General features: G+C 42.7%; 3 protein-coding genes across 8 annotated transcripts in view; 1 reads left to right on the forward strand and 2 right to left on the reverse strand.

Annotated features, from left to right (window-relative positions):
• On the forward strand, window positions 1–15,313 carry ykt6 (YKT6 v-SNARE homolog (S. cerevisiae)). Of its 2 annotated transcripts, XR_003671212.1 has the most exons (9): window positions 1–201; window positions 527–679; window positions 854–936; window positions 1,125–1,225; window positions 1,306–1,410; window positions 1,662–1,727; window positions 1,929–2,030; window positions 2,123–3,191; window positions 15,300–15,313. XR_003671212.1 is itself a non-coding variant. In XM_028413269.1 (8 exons), the coding sequence occupies exons 2-8, from the start codon at window positions 576–578 to the stop codon at window positions 2,156–2,158; spliced, it is 597 nt and encodes a 198-aa protein (XP_028269070.1). In that variant the 5' UTR covers window positions 1–201; window positions 527–575; the 3' UTR covers window positions 2,159–3,861. The 2 variants fall into 2 exon arrangements, 1 of the variants encoding a protein (XP_028269070.1); XM_028413269.1 differs by lacking the exon at window positions 15,300–15,313 and having other exon boundaries at window positions 2,123–3,861.
• Window positions 8,858–13,913, reverse strand: osmr (oncostatin M receptor). Its single transcript, XM_028413268.1, has 17 exons — window positions 13,761–13,913; window positions 13,505–13,659; window positions 13,274–13,421; window positions 12,756–13,028; window positions 12,523–12,646; window positions 12,280–12,428; window positions 12,055–12,188; window positions 11,828–11,966; window positions 11,633–11,718; window positions 11,342–11,555; window positions 11,063–11,248; window positions 10,854–10,955; window positions 10,369–10,524; window positions 10,128–10,280; window positions 9,965–10,046; window positions 9,817–9,883; window positions 8,858–9,489 (listed from the first exon to the last, which is right to left on the reverse strand). The coding sequence occupies exons 1-17, from the start codon at window positions 13,825–13,827 to the stop codon at window positions 8,977–8,979; spliced, it is 2,748 nt and encodes a 915-aa protein (XP_028269069.1). The 5' UTR covers window positions 13,828–13,913; the 3' UTR covers window positions 8,858–8,976.
• LOC114440780 (rho guanine nucleotide exchange factor 28-like) overlaps window positions 14,021–17,942 on the reverse strand; it is a 26,919-nt gene continuing 22,997 nt past the window's right edge. For 2 of the 5 annotated variants that reach the window (XM_028413266.1, XM_028413265.1), the window contains exons 21-30: window positions 17,543–17,643; window positions 17,273–17,470; window positions 17,057–17,188; window positions 16,759–16,892; window positions 16,622–16,669; window positions 16,402–16,506; window positions 16,113–16,274; window positions 15,471–15,722; window positions 15,044–15,392; window positions 14,025–14,965 (exon numbers count right to left, since the gene is read on the reverse strand). In XM_028413266.1, the coding sequence (XP_028269067.1) occupies window positions 14,775–14,965; window positions 15,044–15,392; window positions 15,471–15,722; window positions 16,113–16,274; window positions 16,402–16,506; window positions 16,622–16,669; window positions 16,759–16,892; window positions 17,057–17,188; window positions 17,273–17,470; window positions 17,543–17,643 (1,672 nt within the window). In that variant the 3' untranslated portion in view covers window positions 14,025–14,774. Of the gene's footprint in view, window positions 14,966–15,043; window positions 15,393–15,470; window positions 15,723–16,112; window positions 16,275–16,401; window positions 16,507–16,621; window positions 16,670–16,758; window positions 16,893–17,056; window positions 17,189–17,272; window positions 17,471–17,542; window positions 17,644–17,942 lie in introns of all 5 variants that reach the window. The other 3 variants (XM_028413263.1, XM_028413262.1, XM_028413267.1) reach the window with 3 other exon arrangements.

Raw genomic sequence — 17,942 nt, forward strand, 5'->3', positions numbered from 1 at the left:
CGTACCGCTTGGTGACTGTGACGTGGTGGTGATTGGTCACTAAAGTGCATCTGTAACGCTTACCTACTGCTAAGTAATTTTTAAAAACATAGTAATTTTGTCGGCGCATGTTTTCTATACATACGAGGTGTAGTTTATGAGGAGTAAGAGGTTTATGTGCTTGTTTCGACGAAATCAAACGGTTTGCTGCTAAAGCTCCTGGTAAGTTAGACAAGGCCTCCCGGAGACCTGATAGCATCTGTAGCTAGCAGTGTACTTGAGTGAATTTTACAGATGTATACAATTTTAAAACCGAATTTACTTTATTGTCACTCCGACTATTTGCAATCATCATATTAGTCGTTGCCTGGGGTAAAACATTCACCAAAGCAGAGCTAATGAGCTAATTGGTTGGCGGCTAATTTCACTTGTTAGCTAAAACAACTTCACCCAAGTTTCTTTAGCTGCGTTATTGTTAGCAAGGAGGCTAACTAGCTGAGCTGGATAAGGGATAATGCTCTCATGTGATTCTGCTTGTGTCATTTAGACCATCGGGACTGTTTGCGTCCTCTGTGACTGACTAATTAGGCGACACTATGAAGCTCTACAGCCTGAGCGTCATCTTCAAAGGAGCGACCAAAGCCAATCTTCTCAAGGCGGCCTACGATCTGTCCTCCTTCAGCTTCTTTCAGCGCTCCAGGTGCGTCTCACTGACCACTGACATTGCACCTGTTTGACAAAACATTTAACCACAGTTCGCAGAGGAATAGAATTCTTTCAAACATCCATGTGAATGCACATAACCTATTATATTATCATTGACTAATATGTTGTTTTTCCCATGGCTGACTGATTATTGTTATGGTTTGTGCAGTGTACAGGAATTCATGACCTTCACCAGTGCCTTGATTGTTGAAAGAACATCTCAAGGAACCCGTGCCTCTGTCAAAGAACAAGGTAAAGAAACAGAGGGGAGTAAGAACAAGGTTGTGAAGGGGATGGGAGGGGTTCATGGTGAAGATGAGGTAGTTTGCCCTGATTAATACTTTAATTTATAAAGACAGTGAACTCGGTGTAATGGGTTTTCTACTAGATGGCCTCCTGTTCCGCTTTCGTTTTGCTCATATGGTTTCTCTTTCATTTAGAGTACTTGTGCCATGTGTATGTGAGAAATGACAACCTGGGCGCTGTGGTCATCGCAGACACTGAATACCCACAGAGAGTATGTTTCACATTGCTCGACAAGGTGAGTTAAATTAAACTGCATATTAATATATCGTGATTTGCTTTAATTTTTAATATTGAGCTTCATTCTATTTTTTTAAGGTATTAGAGGAGTTCTCTAGGCAGGTTGACAGTATAGACTGGCCCAGTGGAAGTCCCGAAACCATAAACTACAAAGCTCTGGACATTCATCTCTCTAAATACCAGGTCAGTCTGTCATCCTCCTGTCAAAGAAAACATAGATAGCCTTTGAGTATGACTCGACTATTCGTTACTATTCAGAACAATATCAAATTGATTTGGGTGGATGATTTTTACATGTATTTTTTATAATGTTAACTAATTTAGGACTCCTTAATTTAATATTGTGTTTTTCATGCAGTGCTTTCAAACAGAATGCGGTGGCCGTGTACCTAATGGGTGGTTGTTCTGTGTTTAATGATTTTTTTTCTCCTCAGAACCCGAGGGAAGCCGATGCAATGACCAAAGTTCAGGCAGAGCTGGATGAGACAAAGATCATTTTGGTAAGCCGTCTCCTTGTACAAAAACATGGATGGTGCTGCATTTATATATAATGTTTGAGAAATTGTCTCACACAGCTGATTAAACTGGGCAAATATTAGTACAACAATCTTCAGGCTACATTCTGTTTGTGTCTCAAGCTAACTGAAAGTCCATCATCGCTCTGTGCAGCCTTTTCAACATAAATACTTTGCTATCTGCAGCATAACACTATGGAAAGTCTGCTGGAAAGAGGGGAGAAACTGGACGATCTTGTGGCAAAGTCAGAGCACCTGGGAAACCAGTCGAAAGCTTTCTACAAAACCGTAAGTACTGATGATTGGCCTTACTAACTCTGGACTGTAAACACTTGCACTGATGCACTTTAGAGACCGTGTGTGTTTGTGTCAATGTGCAGGCACGGAAACAGAACTCGTGCTGTGAAATCATGTGATGTCGCTGCCTCGTCCTTGTGGACAAGCCTCTCTCTGCCTTTCTGCTTTTCCTACAACTCCCATCATGCACCAGCCACCAGCTCTCTCAGAAAGGACAGAGCGGACGCAGTCTTTATTTAAGATGGGGAACCACAATGAGAGTAAGAGAAAGGGTGGCCAGTCTGAGTGTGAGCTCTGATCGGATTGTGACTGATGGGGGCTGAAGGAGCGACGGGGTTTGGTCAGGGGAAGAAGTAACATTTGAATTATTTTAAACCTTTCAATGGGTAAACATCTGTGTGGTGTTTCGATACCAGCTGAAAACATAATAGTGTGATGTGTTTTGGTGACGTGTCGTTGAAACGTCTTCAAACCAGTTAATGTTATTCAGATTGAATCCGATCATTCGGTCTCGGCTCTTATTTTTTTGTTGAAAGAGTATTAACCATGGTTGTGCTTTTGCTTCAAGGCAACTCGACAATCTCACAGTCTTATGTGTTCATACAATGTGTCACCATTGCAGTTCAATTACCCACTAGGTGGCCATGTTGATTTACTTTATATTCTTCCAATGAGCCTCGACATTGAGGTGGATCTAAAACCTCTTATGTGAGCCATGAGAGCAAGTGGCTGCTTGGACATGTGATATCAAAATTTTACTGTTTTTTTTTTTTTTTTTTAAACGTCTTTGCTATTCTGGACATAGTTACATGACTTCTTTGCTCTTTTCTGTCTGATAGTGTTAACTGAAATCTTCAACATTCCCACTTTGGATGCTTGTGTTAATGAGTGATGATGTAAGTGGTTGATGCGGATGAGGAGTGGGGAGTGGGGTGTCAAATGTGTAGAGATGATAGAAGCAGCCTTATTTGCAATTTAAGCTCATATATTCTGTGCGCCATAACCTCACTGTTCACACTTTTAAGCAGGTGTTAACATGCCTGCTCGGACGCCTGCAGTCCAGGCTCATCTGTACCTCTGAAGCCTGGGATCGCTCATGTTTTTGTCATTGACAGTGACTGAGCTGATTCTGGGGAAATTGCAGGTGCTGTGGTTGCTGTGGAGAACAGACATATATCGAGTGATCCCACTCTTACATTAACACACTCCACATATTTGGTGTGATTGGGTAGATTTTGTTTTTCTTCAGGAACTGCTGGTGAGCTTAAAATGAAGAGATGCCTTTGTGTATTTTAGATGTTTCTCTGCTGTATGTGTGTATTTTCTGCCGATCTACAACATCCGGTTGCAGGCTGCATTGATGTCGAGTGCCTGTGTGTATGCTGTGAGGATTTGTGTGCGTGAATTTGCTCTTTCTGCTTTTTATGGTGTAAACTTTTGTGCAATATCAGCAGACTGTTTTGTGTCTCTGTATAAAAGAGAGAATAAATGGAAATATTTCTCATAAAGGACAGCAAATTGATCTTTGTATAGGCTCTTCTTATGCCTATAATACCCACATACAGCTTGTCCATGGTTCTTTCTGAGATTTGTGTAATTTCTCAACTCGTTGAATTCATCTTTCAGATATGTGGAGTTACACTGTAGCTATTTGAAGGCCAGGCTTTAGTGACCAGTGTGTTGAGCTGTCTGCATTAAAACATTTTGATCCAGGTGTGGTCAGTTTGCAAATTTAAAACACTTCTGATAATAAACTTATTTTCTGTCTGTATTAACATTTTGTTTTTTTGTTCAAACACTGTTTGCAGAACATGTAATCTTGCTTAGATAAACAAGAAAATCAAATTCTTGTGAGCCATGTCTTTATTGTTTCTATGTTTTGTTCCATTTAGGGCATCCTGTAGTCTGGATATAGAAAGTGTTCAATACAGCCACAGGAAGTAAACAGTGCTATCTTCATTATCTGAATGTTTAATCGGCAAACCTTTAGAATGTGTGGCCTCTCTGAAAGTCAGGTTGTTCTCAGTTGGTCAAAAAAGTGTTTCATAGTGTTGAACGCCTGATTCTTGTATTTAGCGTTAATGTCTGCTGTTATACTGAGATGTAGGCAGCAGTATTGAAAGCTACCTGTTTGGAACTGACCAGAAAACCCAGCAGAACAAGATAAGATAAGATAAAACTTTATTAATCCCGAAGGAAATTGTTGTAAAGTAATGTGTCAGAAGTGGGATTCGAACCCACGCCTCCATTCAGAGACCAGAAGTCCCGTTTCTGCGGAACGAGATTATCCTTGAGAACAAATAACCTATGCCTGTTTTAGGCTGATTTACAAAAGACTTAACTTGTGAAAAAATATATGTGACCTTTATTACCAGAATAAAAACAAAATGCCAAATGCAGTTTGTAAACTAGCAAAGGGGCCCAGGAGTAGCCTACACTAAACTTAATTTAATACAAAAATCCAATTTAAACTGAGGATCACATAACTGAAAGTATTATTTAAAAATGAAAACAAATACGAGCGTTATCGAAAATCACTACATTTTGCAGAACATCTTTAAGTGTGCAGTGCTGAGAATTACGCTCCACAAACGGAGCACTTGAACGCAGCACGACAGGCGCGTCTCAGCGCACAGCTGAGTGAGAAGAAAACAGCATGAGCTGATGAAGTGTGCCCGCACCGCCTCACAAATGTGGACGGAGGTGAAAAACAAGAGCCAGACTGTCATGGGGAACGGAAACAGCTCGAAGGTGAGAGGCTAAAGTGCGAAGCAGCGTGTTTTTTTTTTAGTTTTAACGTTTCTGGCGAACGTGACCTGTTCCAAAACAACTCCCGAGTCTCTCGGGATCCGCTGTTAGAATGCTGCTTCCTTTAAAAGCCTGCTGTAGTTAGTTATGTGTTCTTTCTGGCGACTGTTTACTGTGCCTTTAAACGTGCACACGTGTTGCAAATGTTTTGGAAAAATGTGGCTTAAACTTACATTTTATTGTCTCGCATGCTTTCTTATCTTCGCTCCTGGAGCAACTCTGATTTCCCACATTGTTTAACTTCCTGCAGCAAGTTTCCACCTCCACTGCAGAAAGAAACATGACTTGTTGCTGATCTGCTCTCAGCCTTGTTTGAGTTGAAGTGTCTGACACAGGTGTGTCCATTTTCTGTGTTCAAACGTGACTCTTGCTGCATTTTCAGATGGTTGACTCAGATCTGAGAGGACAGCTTTTACACACTGTTCAGAGGAATGGTGAGTTCGAGTTCTTATCTCTTCTGTCTTGTCCTTGAGTTGCAAACATGAGCTCATCAGGGCTGTGTGTGTTCCACTAATGCATAACCGTGCCAAATAAACAGGGATCCACTCAAGGTAAATTTCATTTAGTAGCATATGTCAACTGTATGTCACTGAAAACAGTCATTACTGTAAACAAAGAGGACAAAGCTCCACAGAAGCGGAGTCATTTCTGCACAACAGTAAAGGAATGCACATTATTCAGTTAAGGGAAAAGCTTAAGGGAAAATACTTCATACTACACCTCACAGCCAGCAGTGCTTGGATGCAGTCTGTAGCGCCATTATTCAAAAAATAACCACACATTTGAATAACTTTGACAAACTCTGGAATAAAACACCTGTATCCTGATCTGTTTTTGTTCACACGCTCACACTCAGTATTTCTGTCTATGTCTCTCCATCAAGTTTCAACGGCAGCTGCGGCTCATCCTTCATCCACAGAGGAGTCTCTGACAAAGAGCAGCGGAATCATCCCCGGTGAGCGCCCTGTAGGACCTGGTTCAGGGGAGAACAGTGGATTTGTTAGATAGACCACCTCACAAAAAAAACACCTATTTTGTTCAGATTACAACATAAATCCTCATGTGCAAATGGAGCTGTAGTTTATTCTATGACGTGTCTTGCGCCAAAACGTGTGCTGATAATCAATTAGTCAAGAGCATTTAATTGGCAGCACCTGGCTGCTACTGCTACCTTGCTAATTCCTATGGAAGCTTGTTTTTACTTATGGCACAGTGTAATAATGTCATGAGTTGTTCATCTGAGGTTTACCTCTTTTTCACAGGAGTAGTGAGTACAGCCTAAAAAGAATCCACAAAGCCGTTATGTCATTTTTAACATGTTGCCAGAAACATGTAAAACTTGTATTTTTTTGCCTTTCCACATTCACACTTCCATAATGCATACATTTTGCTCTTTGCGTTGAGTTTTATATGTGACTTTTTCATGTTTTGGTGACGCACTTTAGCAAATCTGCTTCCAGCTTATCACCTGAACCTTGAACTAGAAACATTTTTGCACTTTGGTAACCGCGGGTCTTCCCTCGTGTTTCCATGCCACCGTTTGCTTGTGTGTGTGTGTGTGTGTTTCACTGCAGATATTTGACCAAACCGTGGAGTTAAACCTCAGCCCTGAAACTTAAAGTGTCAGCTTCACTGTTACAACTTATTAGTGGTCAGGATGAAATGACGCGTTTGTGTGACCTCAGTGCATCCAGGCTAGAAATTTGGAACGGCAAGTCAAATCCCAGAACAGTGATTAGTGTTATTATGTCTGTAGATGCTGGTAAAAGAGTACAGCACTGTGATGACATCAAAACGCTGACATATTGCTGTGAGCTTTTTTTTTCCTCATGCAGACTGATGAGATCTCAGAGCTGACTTCATTTTTATCAATTAAATATCAGAAAAAGTAGAAAGTCCTTTCATCTTTCTCAGAGCTGAGGTGGTTTTGATGTTAACATGCTAGCTGATTGCTGATTGGTCAGTTCAGAGCCCTTCAATGGTAGCTGGAGCTCTATCATCTTTACTGTTTTGGGGCTTCATAAGATCCCATTCATTTTGAAGTATCTGGTGAGATCACAAAGTCAGGCAGCAGAACTTCTTACTATTAAGAAACTTTCTCAACAAGTGAGAGTAAACATCGTACACGTCTTTGTGCTTGTAGGTACGATTGCAGCCACGGTGTTCATCGCCTTCTTGCTGGCTCTCTACGCTGTCCTCTGGAAGTGCATGGTGTCACCACCACAGCGGTAAGGAAAGAGACACACGTTCTGATTTGACTCTGTAGGACTTTTGTTGACACAGCAGTCTTCCAAACTGTCCACCTGCGTTATAGTGTCTGAACTTTGCACGTCAGCTCATCCACAAATCATCTCACATGATCTGCACTCCTTTTTAAATTGTGTTGCCCTTTCAGAAAGCACAGCAAAGTGAGGGTCAGAGTCCAACAGAAGACGTCTGTGTGAAGACGTCATCCTGCACGTTTCTCTGTCGGTTCGGCAGGTCGTTTCGGACCTTCATGGACTTAAACTCTGAGAGCAGACTCTTTGGAGAGGATCCTTCTAATGGATCCACAGCTCAGAGTTGATGTTTCCCTCAAGTGCTTTATCTGCTGTTGACTGTGTCATGATGTGAAACACGGGTCAGACTGTGCTGCTTTTTTCTTCTGTCATGTTCTATGAATTCTGCACTTCTGAGGGGCGCCGCAGCTTCAGGCCCCAACCCGTCTCAGTGACCAATACGCTGCATGTGAGAGAGAGATTCTACTGTTTTTACTAGATGTTTTACCAGGTACCAAGTACCAGGACTTAATGGGCAGTTACATTTTAAGCATGTCTTGATGGTATTTCTTTAGAATATTTTGCAACCCCCATTTTAATCTACCTTTGATTCTTAATGTGTTTGGCAGCCAATCAGCCTCTGCAAAAGACAGAGGAGACACAAACTGATTCTTATTATATTTTATATTAAAAATCTTTATGGTTTGAGTCACTCTTCTCAGGATATTGTATCTACTGTACGGCTTCTGACTGTAACTGACTTTGGTGTGGACAGTGATATGAATAAACACAAAGCTCACATTTTAGTCAAAACAGGAATGTTCTCTAATTCATCAGTTTTCGTGTGTGTGTGTGTCAGAGTAAAATCAGGTCGGACTCATGCTCTGTCCGTACCTGCTGTCACATCACTGCAGATGTCTGAACCAGTTCTGCAACTTGTAAAAGCAGAGTAGGACGTCTGAGTAATGAGCAGGGAATTTAGTTTTGTGTAAAACCGGCACCAGTAGTGAAAGTTATTCACAGCTGCTGTAGCTGTTCATTGATTGTTAAGTGATACATAAGATACTGTTTGTTTGAAGTGTGCCGTCCGGTCACAGCTTTGACTTTGATGACACTGAATGCACTGTCAGCGTTTAGTTTTGAAACGCGTGGGTAGTTTTGATTACACTAAAAAGGTCAATGGAACCTTCAGTAACTGTTCAAGTGTAGGATTTCTGATTTAAAAAATGAAAATGTGATCCAAGCAGAACCTGTATTCCCTTTGTATCAGCTCTGAAGAGTCAGTAAGGTGTGTCCACCTCTATATTGGGGAAATGGTTTAACTCAGTACAGAGGTCAGAGGACAAACTAAACATGTGGTCTAATAAAACTGCTTATGCACACTGTAACCTTATGGGAAACCTGTATAAACTGGCTTCAATAACCACTTTATGGACTTTATAAAAAGAAATATGACATTCGGCAAGATCAGTGTAAAGATAACACACACAGGGACAGAGGGAACGTGTGCAACTGGTTTCCTGCTACAAACCAGTTCTGTCTGTTTTTCTGATGAGGCTGCAGATCAGTGACCGTACATCCCTCTCACTTTCTGAGATATTTGAAATGTGTGATGTCTCAACAAGAAGTGCGAGCGAGGTATTTAACCACAAAGATTCACTTTCTGCGTACATGTCATTATCGCCTATAACCATCATCTGGCTTATCTAAACTGTCAAACGCCATGTCAGTGATGTGAAGGAGGAGAATAAAGGAGCCAGTTTGAGTGTAAGATTTATATTTTACACACTTTTTTAGCATTAAGGTCATGGTGGTTGTCTTCCTTTCTGTACAACAAATTCTGCTTTTAAACAAACAAATGTAGAAAACACCTATGACGCATCACTGGGTATGTAACCATATACCACATCACACTCCTGTAGACCATCAGACGGCTGAAAGCTAAGCAGGATTTCACTAAAATCGCATTGTTGTGGTTCAGAGCAGTCCTCCACCAGGGTGTATAAGTAAGTCTTATTTGTAAGGCCTGTTGTCTGTGGAGGGTCCGCTCTGTCCCAGACTTCCAGCATGGCAGTCTGTGGAGGGTCTGGTCTGTCCCAGACTCCCAGTATAGCAGTCTGCGGAGGGTCTGCTCTGTCCCAGACTCCCAGTATAGCAGTCTGTGGAGGGTCTGCTCTGTCCCAGACTCCCAGCATGGCAGTCTGTGGACAGTACTCTGCTTGCAGTGGCACGGATGAGAGAGGGCCCTGGAAACCAGGAGGACTTGGTGAGTTTGTGCTTTCTCTTGGTGTGATGGCTTCATTTGGAGGAGGTACAGTGTTCACAAACTCAATGTCACAGGTGATGCACTCGTCCACCGTCTGAGGGTGCAGCCGGTAATCAGTCTGGATAGGGGTGCACATAGGGATGTAAAGCCTTGATTAGAATCTACTGTGTCTACTGTCCACCAGTGTTATGATTCTTTTATGCTTTATAAGCACAAAAAACAGTCCTCTCAAACTAGTCAGCAAGTTCCAGTTAACTGCATGACCCAGATACTCCAAAGTGTCCTATGAGTACATTGTAAACAATATAAAGCGCCCTCTGATGGTGAAACCTTTTTAAACCACCATTTTTAAATGACACAAACATTGCATATCTGTCATAGGCAAATGTCAGTCGATGATCAGTCTTCTCTGTATTATTTGGCCGTGTGAGTGGTGTGTCCATACCTCACACACGAAGCTGTCGTGCATTTTAATGTTCATACCAGCTGGATACACAAGTATGTCCTTTATTCTGAAAAACAAGCAAACCAAGAAAAATGATGATGGCTCCAGGTCATCTTCTTCAGGAGTGAATTAAGTTGGGGAGACTTACACCTTTCTTTGTGGCCACAGGAGAAATGTGCAGGTGAGCACTAACAGGATAGGAGTCAATATCTTGGCCAAGTAAGCAGGGTCTGAAGGCAGAAACACAGGATGAGCTGTTGTGAAAAATGACTGACTGGACTGTTGTGTTGCTGTGACGGTGTAAAGCTCACAGTTGATTTTGGTCCTGCAGGTGATGCTAGCCTGTGGCCCAGGCCCTTCTTTAGTGAGAGCGCTCACAGAACAAATGTATTCTTGGTGCGGCTGAAGACCCTGCACGGTCACAGACTTCCTCTGAGGGTCTGCCACTGACACATTGAAAAGCTCTAGATGTACAGAGCATTATAAATGCTTAACTACAGTTAAACCTGCCAAATGTCAGGATGAAGGATAATTAGCACAGGTTTTTCCTACTTGCAGCTTGAGCTGTCAGCACTTCCTGCACAGTAACCAGATAGCCAGTGATGAATGCAGGCTGAGTGGGATCATCTTCGTTGTAATGCCACTCCAGTGTCACAGATGAGGAAGTACTGTGAACTGGTTCAACCAGACTAGGGGACTGTACAGATTCTGAGAAAAAAGGAGATGACGCTGAGGAAGGAAGCCCGATAAGATCAAGTAACAAACTCACTTCCCCAACCTCAGAAACATGTAATTACAAAGCTGGTTTACTTTTTAGTTGTCTAAAATAAAATGTAATGCTGGTTATGGTATCATTTGCACTGATGTGTTTTCTGTAGATTAGTCCTCTCTACATATCTAACAAAACAGGAAAGGCGGTGTCTTTTGTTCTTCCTCTTTAGACCCTCAGATAAGGCTCTACACTTTAGTTACATTTATAACTAACTGTTCCTTATCTTAAATATGTGTCTCAGTTAGTTTTCAGTAGTTTGACTCACTGAGCTCCTGTGAGTATCCAGTCTGTGTCTCCAGGAGTGTGTGTCCATTCTCAGTGCAGCCATAAATATTAAACGCATACCTGCAGCCTGCTTTGAAATTACCTATGAAATAAACATATCAAAATCACAAATCATACAAATCAATAATAATAGTAATAATAGGTATAATATGATGATGACTAAAAGAAAACACTAAAACCAGAACAAACCAACAGTTAGGAACAATGTGTTATTTCCTTTTGGAACCTGCATCCATTCCAGAGGACACGGCACTGCGTTTCCCAGAATGCACCACTCCACTGTGTAGCCACAGGTGGCAGCACTCTCCTTGTTCCATGACAGATTGAATCCACCTGCTGCGGTGCTGCTCAGCCGCTTCGGCAGAGGAGGATTTTCTGCACAGGCACACAAATTAAAGACAGCTTATACATTCAGAGATTTGAACATGTATAATACAAAAACAATGAACATCATGAGAAGCTGTTTACCTGTGTGCTCCACTGGTGGGATGCTGATGTGAGCAGGGATGGAGGAGCCCCTGCGAAGGTCAGCCTGGACAGTAAAGTCACACTTTCCTGGACCAATGGACACCTCTGCCTGCCTGTGTCCACTGTCCTTCCACTCTATCCCCATGTGGCCCTCCTGAGACCACTTAACCGTGTATCCTTGGACCGTTACTGTGGCTGCTGTGCCAGAAATGTGCTGAAAGCAAACTAGTTAGTGAGAGTGGAAGTAGTTTATACTAGTGGTGACAAATAAACAGCTGGAGGAAAGCTTACCAGCTTCCACAGCAGAGTAACAAGACGAGTGTTTGAGCTGGACGGCTGGTTTATTTTCCTCCATAAGTCCACGGTCACCAGTGGAGCTGAGGAAAATTATTAAACCAACATAACTGGTATGCATTTGTGTGTACTATTAAACTACTTTGCTGGACTTGTATTGTTGTTAGTTCGAAAGGGGGAAAAGGAACATACATGTTGTGAAGTATTTGGGCATCGTCCACTCTCCCCAGACTCTGTTATTGACAGAGCAGCGTGCCCTAGTATAGTAGCGGGTGTTGGGAAGCAGATGTTCCAGTTTGACTTTGCAGAAACTCACATTGTAGCAGCTCTTCTGTTGCACAGATGGACAGTAAAAGGAAAACATGATGAACTATTTTTGTGTTTTTTCAGCAGTATGAACATGTGTGAGTTAATTTCACCTTCATGATGCTGCCTGGGATTGTAGAAACTTCACAGTCGACATTCATTTCTCTAAAGTTCCCCTGTAAGTGCCAGGACAGGGTGGCATCTGTGACCTCAGGTCTCACCATGTTCCACTCCACAACAGGAAACACTAACACACACACAGAAGAAATTATATTGATATTTGATAAGCACATTGTTATGTAGGTTTTGCAGCAAATCATCTTAGCATGACCTCTGACCTCTCTCAGAGATGTTGAAGCTGTAGCTCTCTGTTTCCTCTCCCAGCTTGTCCTTCACCACCACACTGATGTTGTACTCTTGCAGTTGTGGCACAGCTGGGAAAGTACATGATGATGGCTCACATGTGATTGGAGCCTGGTCTGAGTTCCTGTGATGGAGAGTACCAGTGTTGATGAAACGCTGCCAGCTATGGACGAGATTCTTCTATGGAAGTGCATTCTGAATTTGTGTTGGTTGCATACTCTATGTGGAGAGTGTGTGTTTGCTTGTTGCCATCATCTGGGTCTCTGCCTGCAGACCAGGTGCAGGTGACAGTTGTCATGTCTGTGGTCTCACAGCTGAGGTTTCTTGGCTTCTCAGGAGGAACTACAACACACACACACTTATACATAAAAACACACACACACACACCCCTAGGGTTTCTATAGGGCTCTCACACCGTTCGGTGCTTGGGCCCATCAGCTTTCAAACTCACCGCTGACATAGTTCCAGGTATGGTTGCTTCTTCCTGTTGAGTCTTTGCAACCAAACAGCAGTTGTTTAAAGAATGTTGTCGGGATTGTCAGGTTGTGCACAGAAATAGCCTTTACTCCAGCTCCAATGTTTATTAAAGGGTATGGATTGTTCCTGAAGGCCATGCTGGTGATGTTGACTCCTATTCGGGGAACACAGCAGAAGGTGGCACTGGTGCCCTCTCTCAGCACCCGATTGGAGGGAAATATTGGGATCTCTCCCTTTGACTTGAATCCTAGCAGATAATGAGAAGGCTTACAGTTCAGACTAATGTAGATCAGAATATCTATAATCTCTGGTGTGTTCTTAGTCTCTAGAAAATGAGCAATATTGGCAGAAATCTGCCTTTTAAATGACAAAAATGTTGCAAAAGACGGCAGAGAAACACTGGTGAAATAAAAGGAATGGTGGCATCAGTAAAAAAAAGTGCTTTTTATCTACATATATTACATACATACAGGGTCAGAATAACTATCTCACCATAGTTGGTCATCCAGTTGCTCCAAGGACCCGATACAGACCGATTAAAGATCTGTCGTATCCTCACTGAGTGATCCACACACTCCAGAGGAAGATCAGAGATCCAAGTCCATTCAGCCACATCTTCAGAGTATACGCTCACATTTGTCTACATTAACAAATCATAGCTGTATTAAAAATGCCACAAAATATAACCATAAAATCCAGACAGAATACCTCCTCAAAACTCACATTGTAAATAACGTTGTGCTTCTCAACACGGCTGATCTGGAGCTCATAAATGTCATCCACTAAGCTGCTGTGGTTTACCAGCCAGCTCACTACCAGACTCTGCCTGTCACTGATAGCTTTCAGATGATAGATGCTTGGTTTTGGTGGTTGAACCCCTGGCACACAACACAAACCCGACACAAAACAACACATGTGACTTTACAGAACACAGTCAGGGGGCTGTAAAAATGACCCTAAAAAAAAAAATCCAACTTACCAGTGTCAACGCAACAAAACATCAGGTACAACCCAAGCAGATTAATGAAAACACTCATCCACACCATCCTCTTAGCTGTGAAATGATCAAATAAAAAGAGCGTGCTAACTGAGAGCTGCCTGATTCGATGATAAATGACAGCTTTTTACTTTATTGGCTGTGAGTGCGTTTCCTGATGCAACAACGGAACTCAAGTGTGTCAATATCAAACTGATGTAAGCAAAACACAGACGCACACAAAAACCTGATGTTTGCCACCAATAGCAATACTTTTTATATACACATTATGGCACATTATGATTATAGAGTTACATGTATTAAAATATTATTAACGCTGACAGTGCATTAAGCAGTTTATACACAATAAATTATCAGAAACAAAGCGATAAAATACAGCCACTCTTTACACAAATCAATTACAGTATCAGATAGATTGTAAGATTTTTGGCACTTCTGTGAGAAAAATAACATTAGGAATATAAGATCATTTGTGCATAGGTAGCCATTTCATAAAACTATACATATATTTAATATTTATACAATAATGTCAGTATATTTCTATGTTTTGTAGATGCACACAATCCCTTATAAATATAATTAAAGATCACTCTATACACAGTCTGTGAAGGGCTTGATTGACTTGTGTGTTTTAAGTGCTCACAGGAAAAACAGCTGTCTTGAATTCCTGGTGCTTTAGGTCATAGCACAAAGGTACCTCTGTCATCAAACAAGTGCAACAGATGCTAAAAAGAACTGTAGGAGAAGTATAAAAGCAGATTTACAAAAGGCACGATGGTTCGATCTCACAGGAGGAGGAGGAGGATTCATAACATAAAGGCACATACTGTACAGTCTGCTATTCCTCCTTGCAGCTAACACATCATTTGATTACTTAAAAATCACATTCACATGGATACAAATGCACAGATACACATAGAAGATATACTTTATATTATATATATATTTTGTCCAGTTATACATCAGGCAGCTTGCATTGCTCGGTTCTTTCCATACTCAGAGGTAAACAATGTTCTCCTCGCCTCCTTCTTCCCCATTCTGTCCATCAAGTGAGAGGTAAGCCTGTGAGGGGAGGAGCGGGGTAAGAGAGGGCGAGGAAGAGTAGTTGTCCTCGTAAAGTCCGTGACCCGTGACCTCTGACCTCCATGGACCAGGAGATTGTCTGTCCAGCAGTGGGTTGAAGTCTGCTGAGAGGAGAAAAGAGAGAGATGGTGCTCAGAGTGCGGTTACTTAAGATGAACTTTATGAATAGAAGGCATTCTTACTGCTGTTGGTCCTCTGTGGCTGTACAGTGAATGGATGGAGAGAGGCATGGCTGTTATTGTAGCCATGTGAGTACATGAGTCCATCCACAGGTTGTTTGCTGTGCGTTTGGCTCAGCAGAGTGTTGAGGCTGTTGTAGAGGCTGGCGCTGAGGCCCAGGTTGGTGGTGTAGCTGGAGCCGTGCAGAGGGCCATCGTTGTTCTTTCTCGGCACGGACAGCAGGTGCTGGTGCTGGTTGTTGTTGGCAGGCTGTTGGAGGTGGTTCTGCTGGAGGGAGGCGAGCAAAGCCGCCTCATTCTCATACACGGAGCAGTTACCATCCAGGCTGCTAGAGCGACTGTGGTTGGATTCCTGCAACATCAAAAAGCTTGTTCGGTAATAATGTTACCTTTTAAATGACCTTCCCATCATCTCTCCTCCCTCTCTTACCTTGTACCCATCCAGCGGGATGGTTACGGGCAGGCTGCTCTGGCGGCTGTGTCTCCAGCTCTGCAGCAGCCTCTGTTGTGCTTCGATCCTCTCCTTCTCCCTCTCCACACTCCTTTGACCCTCCCTCAGTCTGTCCAGATTCTGCTGATACTCCAGCAGTTGGGCCTCCAGCTCCTCCCGCTCACACCGGAGCCGCTCGGCTTCAAGCAGGCACTGCTGCTCTCGCTGCTCCAGCATGCTTTCCTGCTCGCTCTGCAAAAAGAGAGAGAGAGAGAGAGACTTGTTGCACTTCTTTTAAACAAGTCAACGTGCTTCTACATTCTACATGTCAACCTGGATATATCATAGTTGCAAATCTACTGTATTGTAAGCTAGTGGAACAAATTAGGCTTGAAGGCAAAGGCCTCAGGTCAACGGAAAGAGGAAGTTACAACACATCTCTGCGTATCTGTAATAAACTGAAAATATCTGATCCAGAGAAGTAAAGTCATAGGTCAGAAATCTCAAGTGTGATTTGTGAAATTCTTCACTTTATAAGATACGGAAACCTCAAAATATGCAACTGTTTCTGTCATTCTGCTAACTCGTATTGTGCAGCCTGAGGTAAACCCAGAGAAACTGCATTCATTTGACAAGACTCACCTGTTGTTTTTCTTTGACCAGACACTCTTTGTCCCAGCGTTGCTGCTCTTGTTTTAGCTTTACATGAAGTTTCTGCACCTCCACTTCTTCTTTCTTCCTGTCTAAACCCTTCTTTTCTACTTCCTCTTTCTTCTTGTCAGTATTCCTCTGCTTCTCCTGCTCCTGAAAAACAACAGAACCTGGGTTAGCTATGTTTTGTCATCCAAAATGGATGCCCTCATTTAACGTCTTCAAAACACTGGATTCACCAGTAGTATGAAGAAGGAACTTTATAACATGAGATTCATACTGAGCTGCTCTGGAGTGAAGAGAGGGCTCGAAGCTGAGGTCTTTCTCCCTCCTGAAGGAGGAGTTTGTGGACTTCATAGCAGCTGTCCTGCAGGGTCACAGCTGCCTGCAAACAAGAGGAGAAACTCAGTCACGTTATTACCTGTAATCAGTGCAATATTAACATTAATATTAATATTAATATTAATTACCATTAACTTATCAGAGACCTGTGTGCTCACCTGCAGACTGTAGAGCAGCTGTGTCAAGCTCTGGATGCTCTCTGCCACCTATAGAACAGTGTGTTATTACAATTGCAATGGAAAGGTATGTTTATCCATTAACTAACATTCCTCATGGAGGATTAAGGTGTCTGAACCTTTAACATGGTCCCTTTTGTGTCCCCTTTTCTGAGCTCGACAGCTGGGCCCCACAGACCATTGTCCAACCCGGCTGACTCGCAGTCTGATCCAAGAGAGGTGGAGCTCATACTGAGTGTGCTCAGATAATCCGCTGCAGGAACAAGGAAAGGAGAGGGCTAAATGTCACATACTGTATTATGCAATTTGGTTTACCCACAGCAGTAAAGGTCAGATAACATGTGGGCAGCAATGTGAACTCAAAAGACAAATATCACAAAATGTCACTCAGGGCTGCAGCGAATGTCTGTGGCTCACGTTCTGAGGGAGACTCCTGGATGCTGCTGCCGTGGCTGTTGTAGCTGCAGCACTCTGGTCCATGCACAGGAGAGCTCAGACTTTGTATAGAAAGGCCGTCACGAGCCTGAAGGAGGGTGATCAGGTTCTCTGCTGCAGAGAAAGTGACAACAGAACCTACAGTATAGCATGTAGTTTTCATCACTATTCGATGCTGAAAGTTGAGCACTTTCTTACCTTCTCTAAGTGCAGCTGTGAGCAATGAGGAGGCCTGACGTGGCGTCTCACTGTCGGTGTACTGCACTGGCTGTACCAGCAGATGGCGGTGTGGCGCAGATTCTGGTGATTGGAGGGTTAAATCTGTGAGCTCAGCGTAAAGCTGTAATTTCTCCTCCAAGCTGTTGCAGATTCGCTGGTCTTGACCCAGAAGTGTATCTACACAAAACAAACACCGAGGTTAGGACTTGTTTATATTTGTGATTTTCCACACATACTGTATATTTCTACCTTGGAACTTGGTGATTTTCTGCACTCTCACTTCTGCAGCTTGCCTGGCTTCCTCTGTCTCAGCACTGCGCTGCTCCTCCTCCTCCTCTTCCTCAGGACAGCTGCCATGTAGAGCAGCAGGTTAGATAGTGAGTGACCAACATTAACACATATTAAAGGTAGGGTAGGAGATTTCATTCTGATGCACTTTTTGTTAAATTAGTGTAACTTCTCTTTACAATCCGATAGCAACTGATTAGTTCGGCAGTTTGGTATTAAAACGAAGAATATGAATCATCTGTGGAAGCTATAAAACGCTAAAAACATCAGCCAATCCTCCGGGTGGACCCTGCGCGGAGTATTGGCTGGTTGTCACTCTCTTCCTGCTCTGCTCGCACCAGAGAGGTACGTGCATGATGGC

The sequence above is a fragment of the Parambassis ranga genome, chromosome 9 (assembly GCF_900634625.1).
Source record: "Parambassis ranga chromosome 9, fParRan2.1, whole genome shotgun sequence".
Classification (NCBI taxonomy): domain Eukaryota; kingdom Metazoa; phylum Chordata; class Actinopteri; family Ambassidae; genus Parambassis; species Parambassis ranga.

Bases quoted from the DNA above. Each gene is read 5' to 3' on its own strand.
- ykt6 (XM_028413269.1), top strand. From the start codon at position 576: ATGAAGCTCTACAGCCTGAGCGTCATCTTCAAAGGAGCGACCAAAGCC. The intron at 1,226-1,305 runs GTGAGTTAAATT...TATTTTTTTAAG, and splicing joins GTTTCACATTGCTCGACAAG to GTATTAGAGGAGTTCTCTAG. The intron at 2,031-2,122 runs GTAAGTACTGAT...GTCAATGTGCAG, and splicing joins CGAAAGCTTTCTACAAAACC to GCACGGAAACAGAACTCGTG.
- osmr (XM_028413268.1), bottom strand. From the start codon at position 13,827: ATGGTGTGGATGAGTGTTTTCATTAATCTGCTTGGGTTGTACCTGATG. The intron at 13,422-13,504 runs GTGAGTTTTGAG...TTGTTAATGTAG, and splicing joins AGCACAACGTTATTTACAAT to ACAAATGTGAGCGTATACTC. The intron at 11,556-11,632 runs GTAAGCTTTCCT...GTTTGCTTTCAG, and splicing joins TTACTCTGCTGTGGAAGCTG to CACATTTCTGGCACAGCAGC.